Genomic DNA, 26,300 nt, shown 5'->3' on the forward strand with positions numbered 1-26,300 from the left:
GATCCCCCTCTCACGATTTTCTATGAAGATGGTTATGGTTTCTTTCTTTTTTTTTTTTTAAGGTTTTATTTATTTATTCATGAGAGACACAGAGAGAGTGGCAGAGACACAGGCAGAGGGAGAAGCAGGCTCCACGCAGGGAGCCCAACGTGGGATACGATCCTGGGTCTCCAGGATCACACCCTGGACTGAAGGCGGCGCTAAACCTCTGAGCTACCCGACATGCCCATGGTTTTCAAATAATGACAATTTTGTCACTTTCATCATTATATTGTTATACTTGTCTTTTTACATTTGTTAGTGCCTTTAGCATAATATTGATTAAGAGCAATGCTAGTAGATGTCTTGGTACATTCCTGATGTTAATAGGAATACTTCTCATGTTTTCTAGAAATCATGATGCTTGATATTGAATTGTCTAGATATTTGTTAAAGTTCCTTTTATTTATTTTTTATTTTTTTTATAAATTTTTATTTATTTATGATAGTCACACAGAGAGAGAGGCAGAGACACAGGCAAAGTTCCTTTAAGAAACCAATTCTTTGTTCTTCAAGTTTTTCTCTTTTAAAAATCATGAATAGCTGGTCGAATATGTTAAATACCTTTCTGCATCTATGGAGATATTCAGAATTCTTTTTTTAAAAAATTTTTATTTATTTATGATAGTCACACATACAGAGAGAGAGGCAGAGACACAGGCAGAGGGAGAAGCAGGCTCCATGCACCGGGAGCCCGATGTGGGATTCGATCCCGGGTCTCCAGGATCGCGCCCTGGGCCAAAGGCAGGCGCGAAACCGCTGCGTCACCCAGGGATCCCCAATAGTTAATATAGTGAACTGCTTTAATAGGGTTTCTTTTTTTTTTTAATTTTTATTTATTTATGATAGTCACACACACACACAGAGAGAGAGAGAGAGAGGGAGAGAGGCAGAGACACAGGCAGAGGGAGAAGCAGGCTCCATGCACCGGGAGCCCGACGTCGGATTCGATCCCGGGTCTCCAGGATCGCGCCCTGGGCCAAAGGCAGGTGCCAAACCGCTGTGCCACCCAGGGATCCCTAATAGGGTTTCTTTTTTGTTATTATTATAAGTTTAACTTTTTTATTATTATTGGTTTCTTCATTTCATTTGAAATTCAAGTATAGAATTCAATTAATAATTCTCCTTAATTGTGGATACCCTATTATCATTAGTGCATGGCTCCTCCATTGGATCATTTTACTTATTTTTATCTTACTATCCACAACCCTATTCCATTTATTCTATCCTCAAAGACTTTTGATTTAAGGTGTTTATAATATATCCTGATAAAATAAAGTGTTATTTTTGTGTATGTCTTTGTGTTAATTTATATAAATGGTATTGTCAGTATTGTCTTATAGATCATACTTTGTTTCAGCTCTTTTCACTCTAAATATTTAAGATGTATTTTGTTGCTGTATATGCATATACTATATTACTTCTAAGTGTAGTACGGTATTTTAGATTCTGTATCCATTACATTTGCTTATCTGTTATTCCCTTAAGGATGGACACCTAAAGTAACTTTCAACTTTCTGTAACTACAAAATAATTGTAAATATCCTCATGGTAAATATCCTCATGTAAGTTGTCTTTTGGTTTGTGTGTTAGTTTATACTCAGATGTGTGATTGTTGGAGCATAGGATAATATATGTATATATATGGAATTCATTAAGTATTGTCAGATTATTTTCTGTGATACTGCTTCAGTTACACTCCTCCAGTAGATGATGAGATATCATTTCTTTACTTTCTTACCTACAACTGCTGTTACCTGATTTTTAATTTTTATTAATCTGATGGATGTTAAGGTTTACCTCAATATTACAATTAGTATTTCTCTAATTCTAGGGCATTTCTCTGATTTCTACACCTATTTGCCTTTGAACTTCCTTTAAATGATTTGCTTACTTAAATCCTTTGCCTGTTTTTCTATTGAGATTCCCTGTCTTTTTGTTATTCATTTGCAGCTGTTCTGATGCATGCCAAGTATTGAGCTAGTTTTCCTAATACTATCTGGACATTAGTTGTGGTGTGACTTTACTTTTCTGATAGCTCTAAAAAGAATTGTTGATTTTCAGTTATTTAGCTTTTTGCTTGTTGTGAGGATGGAATGATGACCCCTAAGCTCTTTACATGTGAGACCAGTGCTGTTGACTTTTTATAGATTGACTTTGTGTTTGGTAACTTTGCAGAACTTTCCTACTGGTTTTAATTATTGTTAATTCTAATTGTTACTAGATTTTCTATGTCACTTTCAAATAATTACAGTTTTGTATGTTTCTTTCCAGTTATTGTATCTCCTTTTTATTTTGTTTTATTTTATTTATTTATTCATGAGAGACAGAGAGGGAGGCAGAGACATAGGCAGAGGGAGAAGCAGGCTCCTCCTCACAGGGAGCCTGATGCAGAGCTTGATTCTGGAACCCAGGGATCATGCCCTGAGCCAAAGTCAATCAACTGCTGAGCTACCCAGACGTCCCTCCAGTTATTGTATCTTCTATTCTCTTTTTTTTTCTTACTGCATAGGAATCTTTGCTAAGTGACTGCTAAAGTTCTATGAATCATTTCTCAGTATAGTAGTCATTTAGATAAGAACAAGTTATCTACTGACCCTTTGAGACTTTCATGGTTAACAATAATTTTTAAATGATTTATAGGCTCTTAAGTGATTTATTTTCTTAGGAATTTAGAATTTTCCCTCTCTGGTGTCAAATTTCATATCCCTACTTGAAGATTTAAAACCTCTTTTTAATTTTAAATGTCCAGAATTTAGACATTAAGGTTCACAAAGTTTTCATTTTTAATGAGAATAGTTGAATTATTATATACTTGCATGCATGTATTGAGATGATAATTTTTCTTTTTAATGTATTAATGTGAATTTTGTTGATTTTCTAATATTAAACCACCTTTGGATTCTTGGCATAAATTCAACTTGGTCATAATACATTTTTTAAAAGTTATTAAAATGTATTTTGTTTATTTTTATTATATGTTATTTTTATATATTCTTCTGGATTTGACTTGCTAATGTTTTATGATTTTTTTCACTGACTTTTTCAGATATATAAAATGCTTCCTTTCAGACATTCAAAGAGTTTTTAAAATCCTTCTGCTAAACAAAGGATTTTCTTCTTCTTCTTTTTTTTAATAGATTTTATTTATTTACTTGACAAAGAGAGAGCACAAGCAGGGGGTGTTGCAGACAGAGGGAGAGGGAGAAGCAGGCTCTCCACAGATCAGAGCCCTGGTGCAGGGCTCCATCCCAGGACGCTGGGATCATGAACTGAGCTGAAGGCAGACACCCAACTGAGCCATCAGGTGCCCCACAAAGGATTTTCTTGCAATATAACAGTCGCTCTTTGTCTTTCTCAGAAAAAAAAGATCACACTATTGCTGTATTAATAGCTGAATTTACATTTTACTACAAAATTGTATGTTTCACAGTTAAATTCCTGAAAGGCTGTGTGTTGATTCAGATCACCACTATTAAGTGGTTAGTTCTCATATCAAATCCTCACAATACCATGTGCATATCATATTTTTGTGGATATTTTTTGATGTCACAGGCCAAATTTGGATTTCTTTGAAGGTATGAAAATAATTACTGATTTTTTTTCTTTTATCCCCCCCTATGCTGTACCTTTTATTCCCATCACTTGCTCCATACATGGAAGCCTGTACCTCCCACTCCCCTTTATCTATTTTTCCCATCTCCCTATTCCCCATATTCACTAATTTGTTTAATAAATATTTATTGAATATATGCTATGTATCTAGTACTATTCTAGAAGCTGAGGATACAACATTGAAAAAAAAAAAATCCCTGCCCTGATGGTGCATCATGGTGATGATACTCTTAGGACCTAATAATGTATCAGAATATAAATAGGACTTTACTGTGACATTTCACAATTCATACAAAGTATCATTCTTTCTATCTAATAGTCATTTCATACCTAGGATCAAAACTTTGATATATCACTGTTAATTAATAATAAAAAACAGATTTGACCTCCTTACTGTGTTAGACCTTTCTAATTGAAAATTTTTATTGTTCATTTTGATGATAGTTTTGTAAACATAAAGTATTCATTCATAAGCAAGAATGAAGCCTAAATAATTCTACCACAAAATTACATTTGTTGTAGATATATAAATATTTTTATATGGCTTGGATAAATTCTGATTTTGTTAATATACCAAATGAATTTGTAGCATATTGAAAATGTTTCTTAAAATGCCTTCAAGTAAAATACCTTCAAGTACATTTTCTTTTTTTATTGAGTTAATAAACGGATTTTTCAAAGAGAGGAAATAGTATATTCATCTTGCTTTACATTTAGCAAGTAATTAGTATTAATCAACTCAAGTAGGAAGTTTACAACTTTTGTACATTTACAAAGAGTCTGTCATAGTGTAGCAAATTCTAAATAAATGTTAATCAAGTATATGTAACATTAGATTTTATTTCTAATGCACTTACTAGTTTAAAATATAGATAAAATCAAAGCTAATCCCCAAATTGCCAAACTGGTTGCAGTAATCGTGATGCCCAGAGCAGGGACACTGGAGTCCTGTGGAGGAATAAACTTGATTGCTTGTGCAATATTAGAAACCTCTGAAGTGACATTAGCTTCATGGATGGCTTGAATTGCAATATAGAATTTGGTACCATTTTCTATTTTAAAAGGTTCTAGTTTGAATTCAAAATGTTCTATTGAGCCAGCCTCCTTAGGTATCAGACTGGAAGTGTTCACTAAAGCAGCATTGTCAAAATCTTCTCGTAGATCCAGGAAACACTTACTTATTCTTATAATGTAGCTGTTGGCTGGAAAACAAATAGATACTTCATGTATATTAAAATCACTAGGATGCCTTAGTACCACTATATTGTCTTATATTTAGAGGCCTATCAAAAATGCCAGTAGGATTTGGACATGGTAATGACAGATGTGGGTTTTATCTGGTTATTCCATCTTTATTTTAAGAACAAATATGCGGGCAGTTTTGTCTTTCAAAGATTTTGTTTATTCATGAGAGACAGATGAGAGAGAGGCAGAGACACAGGCAGAGGGAGAAGCAGGCTCCACACAGGGAGCCCGACGCGGGACTCGATCCCAGGACTCCAGAATCACACCCTGGGCTGAAGGCAGGTGCCAAACCGCTGAGCCACCCAGGGATCCCAGCAATTTTTTATCTAGTTATCTAATCACAAAAAAAAAAATAAATTCAAAATCATATAGTACTAGGGATGCCTGGGTGGCTGAGTGGTTGAGCATCTGCCTTCCACTCAGGGAGTGATCCCAGAGTTCCAGGATCAAGTCCCACATCGGGCTCCCTTCATGGAGCCTGCTTTTCCCTCTGTTTGTCTCTGCCTCTCTCTGTGTCTCTCATGAAAAAATGAAATATTTTTAAAAATCATATAGTACTAAAAACATGAAATATAGATTTTTTTAGCAATAGAAATATAAAGAGCTGAATCTACTTTTAGAACAAGGAACACAATAACTTTCAAGTATAAGAAAGACATTTAGTACCCCACATCTGTATTATTTCTCTTTAAGCTGAGAGGGAGTAATAGGAAGGGGGAGTAAGAGATCAGTAGAGTGAGAGGGATAAGGATAAAGGAAAAAAGGAAGCAGAGAGGCTAGAATGTATACTAATTAAAGTGTGCTGAAGAGCTAGGGAGACTTTGATTAGTACCTTAATTCTACACTTTCTAGCTGTGTAACAAAGAAAAATATATTTCTTTTTACCTTTTTACCTTTTCTTTCTATAAATTGGAGATTCAGTCATTCAATTCATTCAACAAAAACTTATTGAATGCCTACTAGTTGAGTGTTGAGAATTATATATGATAATATATGAAAAGTGTTTTTTTTATATTTTTTTAAAGTTTTTATTTATTTATTCATGAGAGACACAGAGAGAGGTAGAGAGAGAAGCAGGCTCCATGCAAAGAGCCCGATGTGGGACTTGATCCCGGGACTCCAGAATCATGCCCTGGGCTGAAGGTAGGTGCTAAACCACTGAGCCACACAGGCATCCCATGAAAAGTGTTTAGTAAAATGTCTGGGGCCTAAATACTTGAAATGTTAGTTATTAAAACTGTTATTTTGTCAAGAAAAGAAAGGAAGATGCTGACACAATTTTTTTATTCCAAAATGCTTTTAGAGATCTACTAGAGCCATCAATATAAAAATATATTCTCACATTCTGAAATACTATGAGCGATAAAACATCAGAAGTTTCTTTGGGGGGCAGCCCCAGTGGCTCAGCGGCTTAGCGCCACCTTCAGCCCAGGGCATGATCCTGGAGACAGGGGATTGAGTCTCACGTCAGGTTCCCTGCATGGAGCCTGCTTCTCCCTCTGCCTGTGTCTCTCTGTGTCTCTCATGAATAAATAAAGAAAATCTTAAAAAAACAAAAATTTTTTTTACGTGAAGACTAATTTTTCGTGAAATGTTGAAAGTGTTTAAAGTGTGTGATGAATAACCTTAATTTAGTGGTTTTAAAGAAATTCAGACCCTCTGCCTTAATCTAGTTTTTCAATAATAGGCCTTATCAATCCACTTTATTACCCTTCACACACATTTAGGTGTGATCATCTATCTATCTTTTATCTATCATCTATCCTTTATTTTAATTTAGATATATATATAGATATATTTTTTAATTTAGATATATTATTGTGAAATTTTGCTTTTTTGACCTTGTTCATATTGTTTGATTCCTTCTCTTCCTGTCTGACTCCCTAAATGTGCCTCCCTCACCCTATTTATGCAAATTGTACTCATTCTTCAAGACACAACAGGAAGCCCAACATCTTCATGAAGACTTGTTCACATATTTCATCCACTATGATGACTCTCTGCGATGAACTCCTATTGCATGGGATAGAGTTTTCTAGATTATTTTATGGAGGTTAATTTATTTCTCCAATTAGATCAGATTCTTAAGGACAAAGGATATGTTTTATTTTCATTTTGTATCAACTAGAGTATCTGGCACTGTGTTGGGTTCGCATTGGACTCCTTTACTTGTTGATGAACAATACAATTATTAAGTTGGTGCCCAAAGTGATAGTATAATAGAATATAAAATATTAGAATTGCATCTACTTGTTTTAATACTTTTAGGTCCTGGTAATTCTCATATTTGACAGGTATGGAAATTGGGTCCTTAAGAATTTAAGAACTTCATTGGAGATTATATAGATATTCATTTATTCTTTGAGATACTGCTACTACCTTCTTTTGCAATGCTTGATGGTAGCACTTGATAGCGACTACAACTTCTTTTTATTTGTCACAAGGAAAAGGATATTAGATCACACCTAGTTTTATGCATTTGTGCTTAAACATAGTGAAGTTCTTTCTCTCCTAGGGTCCAGATGTAATGCAATCTTTCTTTTTTTAGTTCCTATAATTGACATGAGGGCATTAATTATGAACCCAATCTTGAACTAAAGGCATGATCTTGACTGAATTGAATTCAGAATTAAACATTTGGTCAGGTAATTTTATTTGTGGCTTTTTCGTGGAGGGATTTTTGTTGTTGTTGTTCTTCTGCCGTATTTTTAAGGATCATAGCATGAAAAAAATCATGTATTTCAGAAGTTGTCATGATAAGAGTTTTCAACATTGAAGTACAAAAGAGCTCTTTGTAGGTATTCTATGGGTTTTTTTTTGGTTTTAGAATTATTTTTTCCTTTTATAATATAAAAAATACAGCTTTGAAAAATGTAATACAGGAAATGAAAGATTAAAAAGCGTCATTTCTTTTGAGAATGTGTGAGGTTTATTGTAACCCAGGAGAAAGAGTACTGAACATTGGGCTTTTCAGCTCTGACAAGCCCTGAGATATTGTATATATCGATATCGATATCGATATTGCATATTGCTTTCATTTTCCCTCTTTAAGAGAAAATAGCAAGATTGGCTTTATCTCAAAAGAATCTACTAGTCTAGCACAATGTTGGAATACGATAGGCATTCAATAAATAGTAGTTAAATTCAGTTTAAGGTATAGATAAAGTGACTCGACTTTTTAGAACCAGGGCAATTTCTTACAAGGAACTTGCAATGAATGAGATATTTCAGCCTTGAACTTTATTCAAACTCCATGGCCAAATCTCTTCAACTAGTGAGTTTCTCTTCATGTGATCCTCTCTCTCTGTGGGACACCTTCACTTAACTTGGCTAACTCCTTTCATTCTTTAAAACTTAGGTCAGGGATAGTCTTCCCAGGGAAGCTTTTTGAGATATACCTTGTGATCTTAACCCCTGACCAAGAATTTGTGGCCTTCCCCTGTGGCCTTCCAATGGCTGCCATTGTTGTGCTTACAACTAATCTCATCACGTTCTGTACAATTGTTTGTTTACTTGCAGAAAATGGCTTCTGCACTCAACTGACAGAGTAGAGGTTATTTCTTAGGAACCTAATAGTGTTTGAAAATTCAACAAAAGATAATGAATGAATGAAATTGTACAGGTACAGAAACACTTAGAAAAACTTCTTTGTTAGAAGAGAATGCAATAGAAAGCTGTTAACTCATTCTTCTCAAAGTCATTTCTAAGATGGTTCATATTGTAAGAGGCAGTTTGGCACAACATAATTGACAAGAGTGGGTTAGATTTCTAAGTTATTAAATATAGAAGTAATTTGGGCCAGTTCATCATCTCTTGGAACTTCAGTTTTTACATCTAAGAGTAGGTGAATAATGGCCCATAGTAAATGCTTCATACATGTTATTTATAAGTAGGGCATTAGAAAATTCCTAGCAAATGAAAGCCAAAGGGATTTCTTTTATATATTTTAAAACATAATATGAAACTTACCTTTTCCTTTATCAAGGACTTTGCCAGGGGCGGTCCATGATAGTTGTATGTGATCTTCTTTAACCTTAGCCTCAAGGTCTGTGATTTTGCCAGGTGGGAACACGTGGGTATGATTACCAGCAGGAGGAGCTCCTGATACAGTAAATGACCCTCCAGAGGTTAGTCGGCTGAAGTCTTCTATTTCAGCCTCTGCCTTGTCAGCTTTGACTTCAGGCCTGGGTGGGTTCAGTATAATTTTACCTACCAAAAAAAGTGATTTTATGACCTTTCATGGTGCTATGCCTGTTCTTTATCTTGTAATCTTATCTTGCAGCTGTAGAGGGGTTAATATTGATTGTAGACATTGAAAAAGTAACAGCCTTTAGTAGAAAATCTTGTTTTGTTAGTGTCATTTTAAAATTGATGAGACATTATGCAATGTTAAAACTATCTCAACATAACTGTCTTTATTACTTAACTGTAAATTTCTTTGAGGACAAGTAATGTATCTTATTTATCTTAGTAGCTATAGCTTTTAGCACAATGCTTCCCACATAGGGAGGTGCTCAGTAATTTTTTTTATGTAAATGAAATGAAGTGAGGAGGATGTAAACAAAATATGTTGGAAGCATAGTCCTGTGTTTAAGTTTATTAACATGATTATGGTTTTGAAATATGCAGATGATTATATAACTGTATACTTATATTTTCCATAGTATTTAATATTTTCAGTGCTTGCCACATGTAACTTACCTAAACAGATGACGCATTTCTATTTTAATGCCACTTACCATTTTCAATGTAGCCAGGTATATACAGAGCTTTGTTCTGCTGTTGTCTTAAACTTAGTCTAGCCATGTTGTTTTTCGCCTGGGCATGTACTTTTAAACTGTATCTACCATTCCCATGGTAATCTGTAAAATATCTTGAGTAGATGCCATCATTCTTCACAGTATCAGCACCTAAATATTATAATATAATAACTAACCATTCAAAAGAGTAACAGTGACAGTCCTAACTATTCATGAGCACTAGTGTTGGCAGTCATTTTGGGAGTGAGTATAGATAACACAGTGGTTTAAGTACATGAATCTCAGAATCAGACTTCTTGGTTCAGAGCCTGGCTTGGATACTTGCTAACCTTTGACCTTGGAAAAGTAATTCGTGGTAAGCATTCAGTTAACATTAACTATTATTATTTCATAAAGGAATCTTAACAAAATGAAGAAAATATAACTAAACTAGAAGAAGCAGATGCAAAACACTGACACTAATGAAAATAAAGAAAAATTATACTCCATTTCCATGAGGAAGGTAACATTGTTCATAAAATTTAAAGAAGATAAATGTGCTCATATTTATGTATAGTCAAGATAACAGAGTAAAAAGTATTAAAAACATTAAAATCAACTTTTATTTACTTAAAAATAAATTTATTTGCATATGTAGTAAATATTGATTTCTATGTTATATGACTATAGCAGGATTTTAGGTTAAGTGGAAATTGATGCAGATTCTTATTACCTGCACCATTGTCCCAGAGCTCCAGTATTACTTGATGTCCATCTTCAGTTTCTATAATGGCTGTTACATTGATTCCCAAAACAGGCAAAAACCCTTGACTGACTTGTGCATAAACAATCATTGGGCTAGGGTAATGTGTTGTACTTTGGCTCATGTGAGCAGTTGCAATTACTGGGAGTGTGGTAGGACTTCTTGCTCGAGTAGTCACTGTCACCGTTAGCATTTGAGAGTTGGCATGTTTATTTAGAAGACTATAAGTCCAAGTACCTGTCTGAAAATTGAACATATCTATTTGAGAGCTTTTATAATATTTTCTTATTCTTGTTTTGAATACAAAATTATTTAGAAATTTAAGCAGAGTAATAGTAATGATTTTTACTATTCAATTTTATAAGCTAGTAAATAGGATGACTATAAATCTCTATTGTACTTGGCTTTTTAAAAAAAAGACTTATTTATTTATTTTGAGAGAGAATGAGACTGAGAAAGAGCGGGAGTGGGGGAGGAGCAGAGAGAAGGACAGAGGGAGAGATTCTTTTTTTATTAATTAAAAAAATTTTTTTTAAAGATTTTATTTATTTATTCACAAGACACACACACACACACACACACACACACACACACAGAGGCAGAGACACAGGCAGAGGGAGAAGCAGGCTCCATGCAGGGAGCCTGATGTGGGACTCGATCCTAGGTCTTCAGGATCAGGCCCTGGGCCAAAGGCGGTGCTAAACCACTGAGCCACTGGGGCTGCCCGAGGGAGAGATTCTTTTTTTTTTTTTTTTTTTAAAGATTTTATTTATTTAATCATGAGAGACATGGAGGGAGAGAGGCAGAGACACAGGCAGAGGGAAAAGCAGGCTCCATGCAGGGAGCCCGAGGTGGGACTCGGCTCGGGACTCGATCTGGGGACTCTAGGATCGTCCCTGGCCAAAGGCAGGCGCCAAACCGCTGAGGCACCCAAGGATCCCCGAGGGAGAGATTCGTAAATGGATTCCTCGCTGAGCACAGAGCCCAACATGAAGCTCCATCTCAGGACCCCAAAATCATGACCTGAGCCAAAATCAAGAGTTGGATGTTTAACTGATGCCACCCAGGTACTCGTCTTGTTTTTTTGTTTTTTGTTTTTTTTTTAATGACAGATAATCTGTTGTTGCTTTAATATTTTAATATTGACAGTGTAGGGCAGCCCGGGTGGCTCAGCAGTTTAGTGCTGCCTTCAGCCCAGGGCGTGATACTGCAGTCCTGGGATCCAGTCCCACATCAGGCTCCCTGCATGGAGCCTGTTTCTCCCTCTGCCTCCCTCTGTGTCTCTTATGAATAAATAAAAATAAAATCTTTGAAAAATACATTGACAATGTAGTAGATGTTACCTTCCCCCCTTTAAACTGATTGATAAATCACGGAGAAAATAAAAGAATATTCTTACCTCTGCAGTCCCTGGTATTTGAAGTCGAGCAGACCGAATATTTAGTTTATTTTCTTTGAAATCTGAGGTTTTATATTTTGTTCCTTTTGGATCTTGGAGAATAATTTCTGGCTTTTGTTTTGTCCATGTGACAACAAAGAAAGTGTCATTTCCAATTGTACTATCCACAGGCACTGTACCATTTATCCATTTCTTCCCTGTAATATTCAAGGCTTTACTTTCCAACTGTTATATAAATAAAACAAAGAACACAGAGAACCATTTTGTAATTATAGTTAATAAAATTTCAAAGTTTTGTCAGTTCAGAGTAATTCTAAATTTATGTCTAAGATTTCAATAAAATAAGAATTCTTTTGAAGAATTTTCCAAATAAAATCACTTATAATTACAAAGAAGAGATAAATGAAAAGATGGCTACAAGTGTCACAGAAAAGAAAATTCAATAAGAAATATTTTCAGGCAAAAGAGTTTTTTATTAGAGAAAGAAATGCCTTTTTTAGGATAATGGAAATTTATCATAAACGTGGAAGGCAAATAATTTTTCTGAGATACCAACCTGAATAGCCTGCTGCGTGATGCTGCCACTTCTAGATGAAATTCTACTGAAAGCATCAATAAGGCCATTTATGTCTTTATTGGCATAAAAACGATGTCCTCCTAAAATGGAATTATATTTACTTTTATAATACTAATTTTAATTGGGAAAATCATACTTTTCCTTGTGCTCTTATCAATATAAATTTGAAGAAAACTTCCAAGAACTGGCAAATATTATTGTTTTTATATCAATCATTAGATATAAGGGCCTACCACATTAGTAAAGCTGATCTAACAACTAAATAATGTTATAAAAATGAAATTTAAGATAATTTTTTGAAACAGCTGCTTATTTTTAGTTGTGTTTAAGGCATGCCAAAAACAATTTAGGGAATAACAGTCTAGAATTAATTAGAAAGTAAATGAGAAAATAAATAATATACGAGTTAACAAAGAGAGAAATCACATAGTTGTAAGGAATAGAAAAGGATGGGGGGGCCCAGGTGGCTCAGTCGGTTAGGTGTCTGACTCTTGATTTTGGCTTGGGTTATAACCTCAGAGTCAGGAAATCCAGCCCCTCCATGGGCTCTGTGTTGGGTGTGGAGCCTGCTTAAGATTCTCTCCTCTCTCTCCTACCCCACCATGCCAACATGCACACCCATGTTCTCTTTCTCTTTCTCTAAAAAGAAAAGGAATGAAAAAGGATAGATTGCTGGGCACAAGAATTGGTAATCAGGACTTTAATTACTGCCTTGGGCAAATTGTTTGTACTTCTGTAGGTTTCCATTTCTTCTATGAATTAGTGCTATCTGAATCTTGACTGTAGGATTGAACAGGACAAATATGAGCAAGAATTTTGGAGTTGGGCAGCCCCTGTGGTGCAGCGGTTTAGCACCGCCTGCAGCCTGGGGTGTGATCCTGGAGGCCCAGGATCAAGTCCCACGTCAGGCTCCCTGCATGGAGCCTGCTTCTCCCTCTGCCTGTGTCTCTGCCTCAATCTCTCTCTCTTTCTCTCTCTCTGTCTCTATGAATAAATAAATAAAATCTTAAAAAAAATAAGAATTTTGGAGTTGAGGAAGTCATTAGTAGCCATGGAGAAAGAAGTTTCAATTTGGTAGTATTGGTAGAAAGTGATGAGAAATGAATGAAGATGGAGAATATTGACTAATATTAGAAGAAGCTGACATAGGTAGAAATGCAGAAAGTGGGGGGAGAGGAGAGATTAATTTGAACGACAAGGAAGGGACAAGATTAATTTTTAGGATAGGAAATTTTTGAGCAGTTTTATGGCTTAACAAGAAAGAGCTTGGAAATGGGAAAGACTAAAAATATATTTTCTATTCAAACTATTTTCCAAAGGTTTACCTGTCATATTTGACAGAATCTCCAGTTCTTTGGCAGCAGAAGGTCCCAGAGCAATGGTATGGATGACTGAGCCACTTTTCTTTACCTCCTCGAAGCATAAGCTTATGTTCTCATCTTCCCCATCTGTTAGTAATACAATTTCAGAACCAGAAGTATTCTGGTTACTGTGGATAATTGCCTGGTAGTAAAAAAGATTATTAATATAAAATATCATATCTTAATAAATTTAAAATAAAAATAAACCTACTCTTCAGTCTTGGAGAAGTCTTTAGGTCTATGCTTCAGAGTAGGCTAAAGGAAACTTTTTGCATTGTCATTCCAGGCTGAGTTGGCATGGAATTTAATGTAATGTACAATGGCCTTGGAGGTTTTTAAAGACAGAGTGTTAACAGTGCTTCTAATTCTTTCAAATATATTCATGCTACCCAAGAGAGGAGGAAGAAAAAAACACTTAGAACAATGCCTAGCATATAGTAAGTACTAAGTGCATGTTAGTTATTATTATCCCGGGAGATGCTTGAGGTAAAGGCAAAAGACTCAAGCAGTTTTGGCAATATACTTAGACAGCATTTGCAAAGTCATGACTAAAGGCAGATATGCCAAGTTAAATGATGTGCCTTTTTATGTATTTTAGTTGATCATCGAAGAATCTGAGAATTTCCTGGAAAAAAATCATTGACCTGCTGTAAAGTAGGAAGTTCATAAATTTACCAAGTATTATAGTTTTTTTGTTTCTTTCTGACTTCTGTCAAGAGTATTGTCTAAAAATCCTTGGTCAAACAAATTGAGAGTAAAGTTTCCCTCTGCCATTTGCTAAATATAATATCTAGTGTTTAGTATATCCCTGCCCCCATATATAATAGAGTTCCGTAAATAGCTCAGTGTAGTGATTAGCTTTTTGGATTTTGGAATAAGAAAGACAAGGTTTTGAATCCTACCTAGATTTACCAGCTACTATATGATCTTAAGAATGATATTTGATTACTCTGAAACTCAATTTCCTTTTGTGCAAAATGGATATAATAATAATACATGACTAAAAAAGTAATGGTAAGGTAAATAAGATCATACATGTATTTAACACAGGCAGTAATTTATGATCAATAAATTTTAGCTGTTATGATTATGCAAGTGAAATGCTTATATGTTGCTGTAGTTTCATTTTAAAAGTAATTAAGAGGTATTTATAATTTTGTGACTTGACATCTGTTCAGCAATAGACTCAGGTCAAAATATCATAAGATATATATCAAAATATATTAAGAAGAACATATGAACCAATATGTTCAAACATTAAGACATATTTCTAAGATATAGTACTATCATATTTTAGAAGCAAGTAGACATATATAAGAATCATGTTTATTATAATAATAGAAGTCCTTTCTTGAGTACTTATAATTCTCACAAATGAAATAGGTACTGTTGCTTTCCACATTTCCTTAGTTGAGTAAACTGAGACTTTGAGTTGATAACTTACCCAAGGTCATTTTGCTAATAAATAATAGAGCCAGAATCTCAGGTTTACCTGAATTCAGAGCCTGCGTGCCTCCTTAAACCAATATGCTTTATAAAAAATAGACTCCACAAGAAAGCTAAGAGACAGTATTAATTAAAGACTTGAAAAAAGGGTAATAATTTCCACTTTTTTAGCTGAAGCAATAGGAGGGTCAGTGAAGGAAAGCAGTTTTCTATATTTGTGACTTAAAAATTGTCAATAAATAGGCTTAAACAGAAGCTATCTTAAAGGTTGGAAGAAGTTCAAATGAATACCATTAGGCAGGTTAATGTAATGCTCAAAAGTTGTTCCCAATATTTTATTTCAAAATTTTTATTTCACTAAACTTCCACCTAATGTGTCTTGGGTTTGGTACTATACTGCTTGAGGAACTACGTCTATCTTTGTGATTTTTAATTGTCAGTTTAACTTGAACTAGGGTTTTCTTTATCTATAACATAGAAATAGTTCTAATTTCCCTCTTCCGCAGTCTCCTCTACAGCATTATTGTCTACTCATAGTAGTTCAGGCTGTGGAAGTGATAAAGAAATGGAGAGCTCCTCAATAAAATCACAGTGATTACATGCACACTGGATTTTTCTTCTCTTACTTAACTACTCCCAATGCAACTTAATGCCTGAAGAGTATGTTGAGGGAATAACTACATTCAGAGAGGCTCCAGCTCTAAATAACAGACAGTTGGGGAGTCTTTTAAAAATGTATATTATTTAGATACGGGACCTATGAGCTCATGACCCTTGTTCAAAGACAATGGAGTAAAAATAAAAGCAATGGTAAAAAACAAATGACATTTAGAAAAACATTTTTATTTTACCTGGAATCCTGCCCTGAGACCACTGCAAATTGAAGTTCCACCACCGGCTGCTTGAGGCAGGTTTGCAATGATCTTTTCATAAGCGTTATGATCAGTTATTTCTGTTAGGTAATTTTGGATTGTAGCAAAACTTTCAAATGTGACCATACCAGTCAAGGATCCCTTTTCAATAATTTGAATCAAGTACAGTTCTGCTGCTTGATTCATTCGAAAGAGACGGTCTTCCTGCAAGAAAAAGATGTCTGAACAATTCCTGAGTCTCCTCAAATCTTGACAGATTAGTGAAAGACCAAGTTGTTCGTGAGCGAGAGATCATGATAGTAATTGATTACCATATTTCAGAATTTGATTCCTTTATTTTATTTAAAAGAAATACTAAAGAAAAAATTTGAAAATCAGTCATGTTATACTTAGTAAAGTCTTAAAAATCTGGGGCACCTGCGTGGCTCAGTAGTTGAGTATCTGCCTTTGGCTCGGGTCCTGGGATCGAGTCCTGCATTGGGCTCTCCCCGCAGGGAGCCTGCTTCTCCTTCTCCCTATGTCTCTGCTTCTCTCATGTGTCTCTCATGAATAAATAAATAAAATAAAACAATCTATGCCTTTTTATTTAAGTTTTATTCAGGAATTTATACTAAGAAAATAATTTAAAAATGCATACAGAAATGTACATTGCAACCTAATTTTTGTAACAAGTTGAAAACTCTAAACGGGGTTGACTAAATTATAATATGTACATATGATACCACCATTAAAAATTACATCATGAAATCATTTTTTTTCCATAGGGAGTTTTTAAGGTATATAAGTAAAAAAATCATATAGGAACTCCTAAGTGCCTGTGGGGTTTCAAAAAAAAAACGTATTATAAAATACTATGTAAAATATGATCACGTTTTTGAGGAGGAAAAACAAATGCACAAGAAAGACTAGATGACGTACGCTCAATGGTGGATTTATGGATGAAATTTTTTTTTGTTCAGTTATAGTATTTCTGGTTTATTAGAACTCAAAGAATAAACATAATCCATAGTCCAATCATCTTAATATAACAATTATTTTTATTATAGTATATTATCTCCTAGTACTTGTCTATATAGAATCATTGTACTAAATTTATTATAATAATAAATATGTATTTTAGTTAGCTTAATAGAATTAAACCTAAGATTAAATTATATTTCTAATAGCTTAACTACTGAATTTAAGAGAGCTAACAAATAAATGTTTTACCAAATTCATGCTTCCAGATTTATCAAGTACCAAGCAGACTACTCGCTGTTTGGACTTCAGCAATGAAAATGTAGGATGAGGTGGTGGATCTGTTCCTGTCATGGGAGATGCATTCTGAAAATCTTCAGACTTCATAATTATATCCCATGTGCTTGTGCTATTACACATTTTGTTTTGTAGGTTTGGAGCTTCTGTATTGTGAGTTTCTGCTGTACAAAATTCAGTTACCTGGAAAAAATGATTTAGAAGACTCAAATATAATAATTGGTAAGCATTACTTTCCTTTCCAAATATGTAGCAGGCTGGAACATCCTCCATAGATTTTGTCTCCTGACAATTAAAAATCATTTTATAACAATCTGACATCCATTTTGCATACCTCAGCAGAGAGGAAGCAAGGTGAAATCATCACTGGAAAGTTTTTTGGTAATTCTTTTACATAATAAGAGATCATGGCAGTCGGTGTGGAGGTGGGGGCAGAGGGTGGCAACTGGCACAACTGCTTAAATTAATTTATTTTCCCTTCTGGACTCCTAGGTGACTCAGGCTTGAATTAAGTTTAGTGAAAAAGGGACTGGATTTGCAGTAATTTCTAGTTGCCCTTTAAAAGTGGGATAAAGAAAATGACCTTATTTAATTGCCTAAATGTTTTCTATATCTTTATAGTTGACCAAGAAACTTGAGAACAGATATTTTAACAAGCTGAATTATTACTGGCTTTAGTGAACTCTGACTTACATACTCTTCCTGAGAAAGTAATAAAATCTAGGGAGAAAATGAGGAAATGTGATTGCTTCTTTTTCAGTTGCAAATGATGAGTTGTATCTAGTAATTCTGCCAAATGATGTTTCCTTACTATACAATTTGTGAAAATCCTTTCAAGTTTTGAAAACTTAGTAACTTGGGAAAATGCTCCCATAAATTAATGGAACATTCAAGAAGGAATTCATCTTGCAGTAAGCCTCAGATTATTAGAAATAATATTTTTTAAAGATATTTTATTTATTAGGGAGAGAGAGTGCATGTGGGGAGGGGGGCACTTCTAGTCTCCTGCCTTCTCAGTCATCTCACTCCATTTTCCTCTTCACTGCTAGTATGGTTATCTTCCTGAAAGAATTAAGCTAATGATATCAGCTTGTAACACAGTATTAAGTAGGAATAATGAAGTTAAAGGATGGAAATCATGGAATTGAGCATTCGGTATTTCAGATCATATCTCTTTTGGGTCTGAGTTGATGCCCTAGGTACAGATGCTATGCAATTTATTTAATCTGGGTTTTGAAAATAAGTTAGTGTTAATCTGGACAAGATGTTCAGTATTTATCTCTGAGACATTGCTTATATAGTTAGTTGCCCTCCGTATTTCAGCTATATGATCTTCTTCATTATTATTCATTTCTCAGGTAGGCAGCATGAGTTATCTCCTGACAGATGCTCTTGGTAGTTATAGCTTGGTATAGACTGTACGTATTCCTATTATCCTCTCGTGTCACATGATCTTATATCTAGTTGGATGCTGAATTCTGATCTAGATTCAGCAGGTTAAAGTAAACTTTTTTGACTTGCATTTCAAATATTTCTAGGAGGGACCATTTTTAGACTAGAAAACAACTTCTACTTAAATATCTAATTGGATTCAAGAGTTTTATTTTTTATTTTATTTATTTATGATAGGCACACAGTGAGAGAGAGAGAGAGGCAGAGACATAGGCAGAGGGAGAAGCAGGCTCCATGCACCCGGAACCCGACGTGGGATTCGATCCCAGGTCTCCAGGATCGCGCCCTGGGCCAAAGGCAGGCGCTAAACCGCTGCGCCACCCAGGGATCCCTGTATTCAAGAGTTTTAGAAGCGAATATCAAGTCTATGTTTTTTACTCAAGTTCTGCATCATTAATGCTCTAGGCTCAAACAATTTTAAATTTTATTGGGACTAACAGGCCTTTACAAATCTCTACCCAAAGAAGTATTTGTTGCTAGTGATTTGGTATGTAGAAACTTGCTCCTTTTAAATAAGTTAGTCTTACTATCTAGAGGTAGTATATATTGATTTGTTTTTGATAATTTTCATATTTAAAAATCTTTTTTTTACATGTTTAGAAACCTTCATTAGGTGACTATAATAAGTTTACATTAATTAACATTGGACTTATCCAAGGAAAGAGACAATGGACTATTATCTAAATATTTTTATAAATTTTAAAAATTAAAACTTTAAAGTTTATTTTGTATTCATCTTAAGCACTATGATCACACTTTATTCATACTACCTAAGAACAAAGACACTGAAGTATTATAATTCCCATTTATGAGATGAGAGAACTAAATCTCAGATTTAGCAGTTTGCTCGTAGTGACACAGTTTGAAAATGACAGACAGGGTTTTGATAGCAAAACCCTGGAGTCTTTCTGATTCCAAGGCATCTGTTCTTATCCACTGAGCTTTATGCATTGAAACCAGATATTTCAGGTCAAACATTAGCTTTAAAACTTGAATTATTGTGTTATTATTTTATAATTGATGAGACTGGTAATTGTGAACTTTTCCCTTAAGTTTGTTATATAGAAACAGAACCATGTACATTTTCACAGTATCACTTTGCAATAGCTTGATGTACTTTAATAAATACATCTAGTACTTTAGAAAGTTCTAGAAAGTCTAGAATGTCAGTACTTTTCTAAAGCTATAGAATGAATTACTTTCGAAAAGTAGTATGACTAACACTTAGGAAACAGAATTAAAAGTGAGGTTGTAGTTTTAGAGCTATACAAATCCACAGAGTCAGATGAGGGAAAGGATGTAAGAAATTATGTGACATCAATGAAAAGGGAGCAGTTCTACTTCTGAAGAAAAAGAACAGGTTAATTAAAAAAAAAAAGATAGAATAATTTCCAGACACACCCTGACACAGGCTGGAGAAAATAGGCATTGGTTATTTGTCTGACTAATCTCCTTACTTTCTATTGGTATACATAATTTCATTGTAGAAAATTCAGCTTCCTTAACTAATTTTTCCTGAACTATTCCATTGTGAAATTAGAAAAAGAAGGTACTTACAGAATCAAGACTTTGCATAAACATTATGGAGTCCCTTGTAGTCTGGGATTTTTCTGGGATAAATGTACATTTTGCTTCATAGAGCCCTGTCTTTGAGTCACGCCTGCATTGCCTTGTTATACAGCTGCTTCCCTGACATTCCTTGAAAACCACATTAATGCCGGTAATATGAGTTGAACATCTATGATGAAAGAATTAAATTACACTTATATATGAAGACCAGAAATCATGAAAAATGACTAACATCCTACAACCTTTCCCTTAATGATAATTTCTATAGATCAGAGACAAATATTTCATTTTCACAGAAGTAGGCAAAATGTCTTACCCTACTTACAATTGGTGTCAACAAGAATAATCATGTCAATTCATAGTTATTAACATTCATTATTCATTAACGTGATCACTTAATCTATAATCCTTGTGACCTTGAGCTAAAAATATTTCCTAAACTATAGGACTATTGTAAAGATAAAATGAGTTAAGAGATACAGAAGAGTGGCTTCCTAGTGGGGGCGAGAGAGTCAACATTACGCTGAGAACCCTCTTAAATTTCTAAATAGGATATAAACACATACACACATATTGCTATTTAGATGTATACATATATACATGTATACCATACATACAAAACCATGTGTTTATATGTATTTGTGTTTATAGCATTTTGCAATTTACATTTTGAAGACCACTGAGTTAGAAGGATGAAATAAACCTTTCTTTGAAATGCTTGTGCATTCAAACAAACCATTTTGTCTTTATGATAATTGTCAAGTCCCTGGCAAGGAATGAGGGGTGGAGTGTGGATAAAAGATTCTAAAGAGTTCCTGTTTATCTGTAGGATTTACTTTTACTCTGCTTTAATATTAGGCATCATGATATTAATCCACTTAGATAAATTTTTTTGTATTGCAAGGGTTAAAGGAGATGGCAAGTCATATATTCTAAGAGAGTTAGCTCTAGAGTAAACCTGAAAATTAAACTTACCCTTCTTCAAAGTGCCTGACACACAGTGGGAGTTCATTAAATATTGCTTTAGATACTTGTTTTTACTAACATATCTCTTTTTATGACTGATAAAAAAAACTTATTTATTTTTCACTGACTTATCAAAAATTTGTTATTTGATACATTCTTTGTTTAGCTTTTACTTTACTTTGTGCCAGGCTGAAGTCTAAGGGATTAAAAAGAAAAAAAAAAAAAGGCCTCAAGATTCTTAAAGTCTAGTGTGAAAAATAAAATTACACAGATTACTACTGCTCTGTGTGTGAGAAGGCCATGTATGTTGCTTTGGAGACACTCTCATATCTAATACCAAATGGAGGGAGAGGAAAAAGACACCTGGGGAACAAATGTTTAAACTGAGCCTGAAAGAATGAACAAGCATTGTTGTATAAGGGAGGTGGTGCAGGGAGGAGTTGCATGGGGTAAGAAACCTGTCTGCATGAGACTCCAGGCAGCTCAGTAGGGATAAAGCAAACAATGTGAAGGACATGGGGAGAGACATGTTTCTCTCATACCTCTTTTCTATAATATGTTTTTTTATCCCAAAGACTTGTTTCCAATTACACTGATTTCTATTGTTATTTAATACTCTTTAAATATTCCATATTTGAATATCTCATCTATTACTAATAGGACCTGTCTTAATCTACCCAGAATTATATTTAGATTTAAGAAATATAATAATAAAAAATATTTATCTTTTAAAAATCATTTACTCACTTATGAAAAAACTTTTTTTAGCTTAAGATTAAATGAAGAATGAAATATATTTAACAAGCTCTAGTAGTTTAGTTGATTTCAGTGAAACAGGTTCACCTTAAAGACTTATGAATTAAATAGAATAAAAGATTGGGGAAATAAATAAATAAAGGAAATAAAGGATATGGTAGGAACTTGAATTCCAGTTCTCAGATATCTCAAGGATTAGGCTACAGCTTTTTCCTTTCTCCTCTGACAATAACATATTTTAGTACAATCCCCATGAATACTGAAATGAGTCCCAATTCCTGATTGATCTTGATTCCAAGGTAGAATCCCCAGAAATAGTTGGACATATATATAGTGGGGCAGGTTGGACAGTGCAATGAACTCTATGAACATTTAACCACAGAGATGGCTTTTGTTTGCCTAATAGAAAATTTAAAAATAATAAGTGAAAAGATTCAAAAACACATTTGTTCAATACAATGATACCTTGTTGCTTCAATAGTGTTCTTTCTGGAAATATAGAATGGCTGGTCCACATTATATTCATCAAATACTCCCCATCGGAGATGGGCCCACTCATGGACAAATACTCTGCCTATGAGAGAATATTATTACTTATAAATTAATACTTAACAATATTTTAATAAGTGTCCATAATTATGTCCCCCTGCCTAATTGAGTCAGAGAACTTAGAAACTGACACCTTTCATTATGTCAAAAATGTTAGTATTTATGACATTTTTAAATTTATTATTTTTATTAAATACACACAAAGAAATATAATTATGTTGGTATATTTCCAAACAAAGATATTAATTAGTACTTATTTCTCTCTTTTTTAAGATCTTTAAAAATACCATTAATCACAGTGTCATATTTGTTGCCAATGGAAATAAAAATAGAAGTATAAAATACAGGGACGCCTCGGTGGCTCAGCGGTTTAGCGCCTGCCTTCGGCCTGGGTCATGATCCTGGAGTCCCGGGATCAAGTCCCACATCAGGCTCCCTGCATGGAGCCTGCTTCTCTCTCTGCTTACGTCTCTGCCTCTCTATCTCTGTGTCTCTCATTAATAAATGAATAAAATCTTAAGAAAAAGAAGTATAAAATAGATATCCCTACCTCGGGACCCATAGATAGGCAAATTATTAGTCAACAAGAAGTTTGGAGTAAAATGTATATATTGTCCTTTTTCCCCACATTGTCCATATTGAAGTGTATAGGGATCATCTCCATATTTTAGGTAAGGATTGGCAACTATAACATCTGCCTAAAAAGCAGAAGAACAAATCAAAACTTCACAAGAGCAATAGAAACAAGGATTTCTTTTATCAAAGTTAAGACAAGTAAAATTACCAATTTAATTACTAAAGTAGTGGCTAGGAATTACTAAAAAATTATGAGTATTAATTTTTAGGAAGCACAGGAAGAGAAAAGCAGTCTAGGAGCTAGATAAAATACCCTACCTGGTCATATGATTCTTGTTTTGGCATTAAGTACTCAGATTTTGATTTCCAGGTCAGTGGAATTAAAATGCTTACATTCCTAAAATAAACTCTTCGTTTGGTGGCATGAAACAGGTAAGTTGAAGCTTCAATTACCATTTCCTGGCAAAATTAAAAATATTTTATGGTAACAATTTCACAATGAAATGAGCATGAAAGTGAATATATGAATAAGAAGGCAAATCTAAGCTCCCTTTCCCCAAATATTTTGGCAAGGCCTAACGAAAAAATAAGTTGAATTTTATTCTCTCTTTAGTCTGTAAACTCATTTTTATATGTTCAGAAATCAACTCTATTTTCTACCTATCCAGACCTGCATTCAGTATTATGGGTTGGAGAGGGGAATGAGTTCTGGATGAGATTAAGACTGAGAGCTTGTTGGCAAGTTGCTTATTTGATTAAACAGAGGTGCTCATAATTGGGTTGAGAGTTTAAGTTTGGTAGGTTTTATACTTAATTGAAAACAAAACCACTTTGCTATATTTATTTTGAATTATTTTTTCATATGGAGTGTGTTCATAAGAGGCAAAGTTTTACCAAACAGCAATGAAAATAAAAATATGTAGGTCTTGTTGGCTTCACATTCCATTTTACCACTTCTTGTAAGACTGTATGAGTCACTTAGCTTCTCTCATTTATGCAACAAGGGTAATAATTTACCTTATAGGGATATTGGAGGATCAAAGAAGATAGTATATATTAAAATGCTATATATAAAGATGTTTTTATTATACTGATTAAGCTAAATAAAATTAAACAAATCAACTTCAAAAATATGCAATATTTTCTTTAAAACCAAATATATCAGAGATTTTAACTTTTCAGAGTTGACAAGTATGAACAACTGAAAAAATATATAATGAAGATCTAGGAATTAAGTGTAGGTTAGCTATTTAAATATTATAAAAGTAACTTTACTAAGGTAAAATTTGAAAAGAATTTTCCAGTAGGTCTAAGGTCTTTCTGTTAGCTTCGCAAGTTGGAGAAATATTGTAATTTGGCCTTCTAATAATTTATTAGGGGAATGACTAATACTACTAATATGTGCTAAATTATACTTAAACTAAGCAGTTGTTAATCTTGACAGTTTAGATATATATTACATAAGTGATGAATACTATCTAGGCAGTTTTGGAAAGTTATAACTGTGTGAGCATGTATACATGCCTTGGCTATATAGATGGAAAATACTTACTGAAATAAAAATAAGTGGATAATAAAATTTTCTCTCTTACCTTTATGTTTTGAATGAGTTTTTCATCTTCTGGTACACTAGGGTTAATTGCAATGACCATGCCATCATATCCATTGTTATTCAAATTTACCATTGAGCTTTTCATTCCAGGCAAGAGATGTAAAGCTACGAACAGGATAGCTTTCAGACTGAGCACCATTTTTGTACATTACTTGTGGAAATGCAAGGAGAGTATTTATGTATCTCCTTAACTTACGAATTTGGATCTAGACCAAAATATTTGCATATTATATAACATTATGAATTGCTAAAATATTTTGATGAACTTTCTTTTCTCACTTCCTTATCCTAAAGATTTAAGTTGTTAAATAGCAATGGGGATTATGCTAACACATTTATCATACTTTTTAGGAAGCTGAGGTTTTAAGGACTCATGGAATTGATTAATTCTTTAGATTGTGTAATCGTCATCCTCATCATGATGGTTAGTCATAGTCATTGTCATTATTATCGAGATTGTTCCATCCAGGGATCTTTTCATAGAAAAGCATTCTATGGAAGGATGAGAAACTAAAATAAAAAGTACCAGGAAAGAGCAGATGAAAAAGGTATGTTTTAAAGAAACAAAACAAAAAAACAAATGAAGAAACTGGAATAGGTGTGGCAAGGAATTAGGTTCAAAGACTTCCTGTAGGTAGGAGTAATATAAGCACAGTGGTCAGGGACAACTATGGATCAAAAAGAAAATGGGTTAAAAAAAAAAAAGAATAAATGGTTTTTTTGATTACCTTCTGATAACTACTTGTGTTTTCAGTTTTCATATAGCATTGAGTTCTATAAGTCTTATATAACTTGAAAACTTAATATGCTTTGAATTTTTTTTGAAGATGTTAGTTTTTTTTATTTGAAAGAGAATGAGTGAGCATGGGCAGGGTCGGGGGGAAATGCAGAAGGGGAAGCAGACTCCCTTTGGAGCAGGAAGCCCAACATAGGGTTTGCTCCAAGGATCCTGAGATTATGACCTGAGCCAAAGGCAGATGCATAACCAGCTGAGCCACCCATGCGAAAACTTAATATGCTTTAATTAAGATTCCTTTTTTGAACTGAACACAAATCTGCCAATGTTTCTTAGCTTGAAATAGTTGTACACATAGCATTGTGAACTGGTTTTGGAGTCAGATAAATCTAAAGCTGACCCTTGCCTTGGTCACTAATAGTCATATGATTCTTAATAAGGGGTGTATTGCTCTTTGGGAAGCACTTCATACAAGACTCCTGGCACCTAATGAGCACTAAATAATATATATCCATTATTATTAAACATTATATGTTATGAATACAAAGCTTGTTATAAATTTTTTCCAATTCTATATTTTCATTGGTTTCTTTTGTAAAACTTTAAATATAGTCTTCCAATGTTTAACTGGAGAATAGAGTCTCTGCATCTACCCAAAAAGGACTAGAGTAGGAATTATCAGGAGTGAAACTATAAGCTCATTGGAATGTTCTCCATCTGTTCACAATAGCCTTTCCTTTTATTTTTTTTTTTTATTTTTTTATTTATTTATTT

At 34.0% G+C, this 26,300-nt stretch overlaps 1 protein-coding gene and 1 long non-coding RNA gene across 2 annotated transcripts in view; one reads left to right on the top strand and one right to left on the bottom strand.

Moving 5' to 3' along the window:
- Positions 1-2,988, top strand: part of LOC140598386 (uncharacterized) — a 35,860-nt gene extending 32,872 nt beyond the window's left edge. The window contains exon 3 of the long non-coding RNA XR_012000788.1: positions 63-2,988. This is a non-coding gene — a long non-coding RNA (uncharacterized lncRNA). The remainder of the gene's footprint in view (positions 1-62) is intronic.
- A 1,527-nt stretch (positions 2,989-4,515) lies between these two features.
- On the bottom strand, positions 4,516-24,929 carry LOC112924442 (calcium-activated chloride channel regulator 1-like). The gene is made up of 14 exons (XM_026004720.2): positions 24,771-24,929; positions 23,497-23,637; positions 23,153-23,300; positions 22,519-22,627; positions 20,320-20,500; positions 17,266-17,493; positions 16,036-16,260; positions 13,703-13,880; positions 12,357-12,457; positions 11,801-12,025; positions 10,372-10,642; positions 9,639-9,809; positions 8,869-9,108; positions 4,516-4,856 (listed from the first exon to the last, which is right to left on the bottom strand). The coding sequence occupies exons 1-14, from the start codon at positions 24,927-24,929 to the stop codon at positions 4,516-4,518; spliced, it is 2,718 nt and encodes a 905-aa protein (XP_025860505.2).
- Between the last annotated feature and the right edge of the window lie 1,371 nt (positions 24,930-26,300).

This window comes from Vulpes vulpes, chromosome 3, assembly GCF_048418805.1.
Source record: "Vulpes vulpes isolate BD-2025 chromosome 3, VulVul3, whole genome shotgun sequence".
Classification (NCBI taxonomy): Eukaryota; Metazoa; Chordata; class Mammalia; order Carnivora; family Canidae; genus Vulpes; species Vulpes vulpes.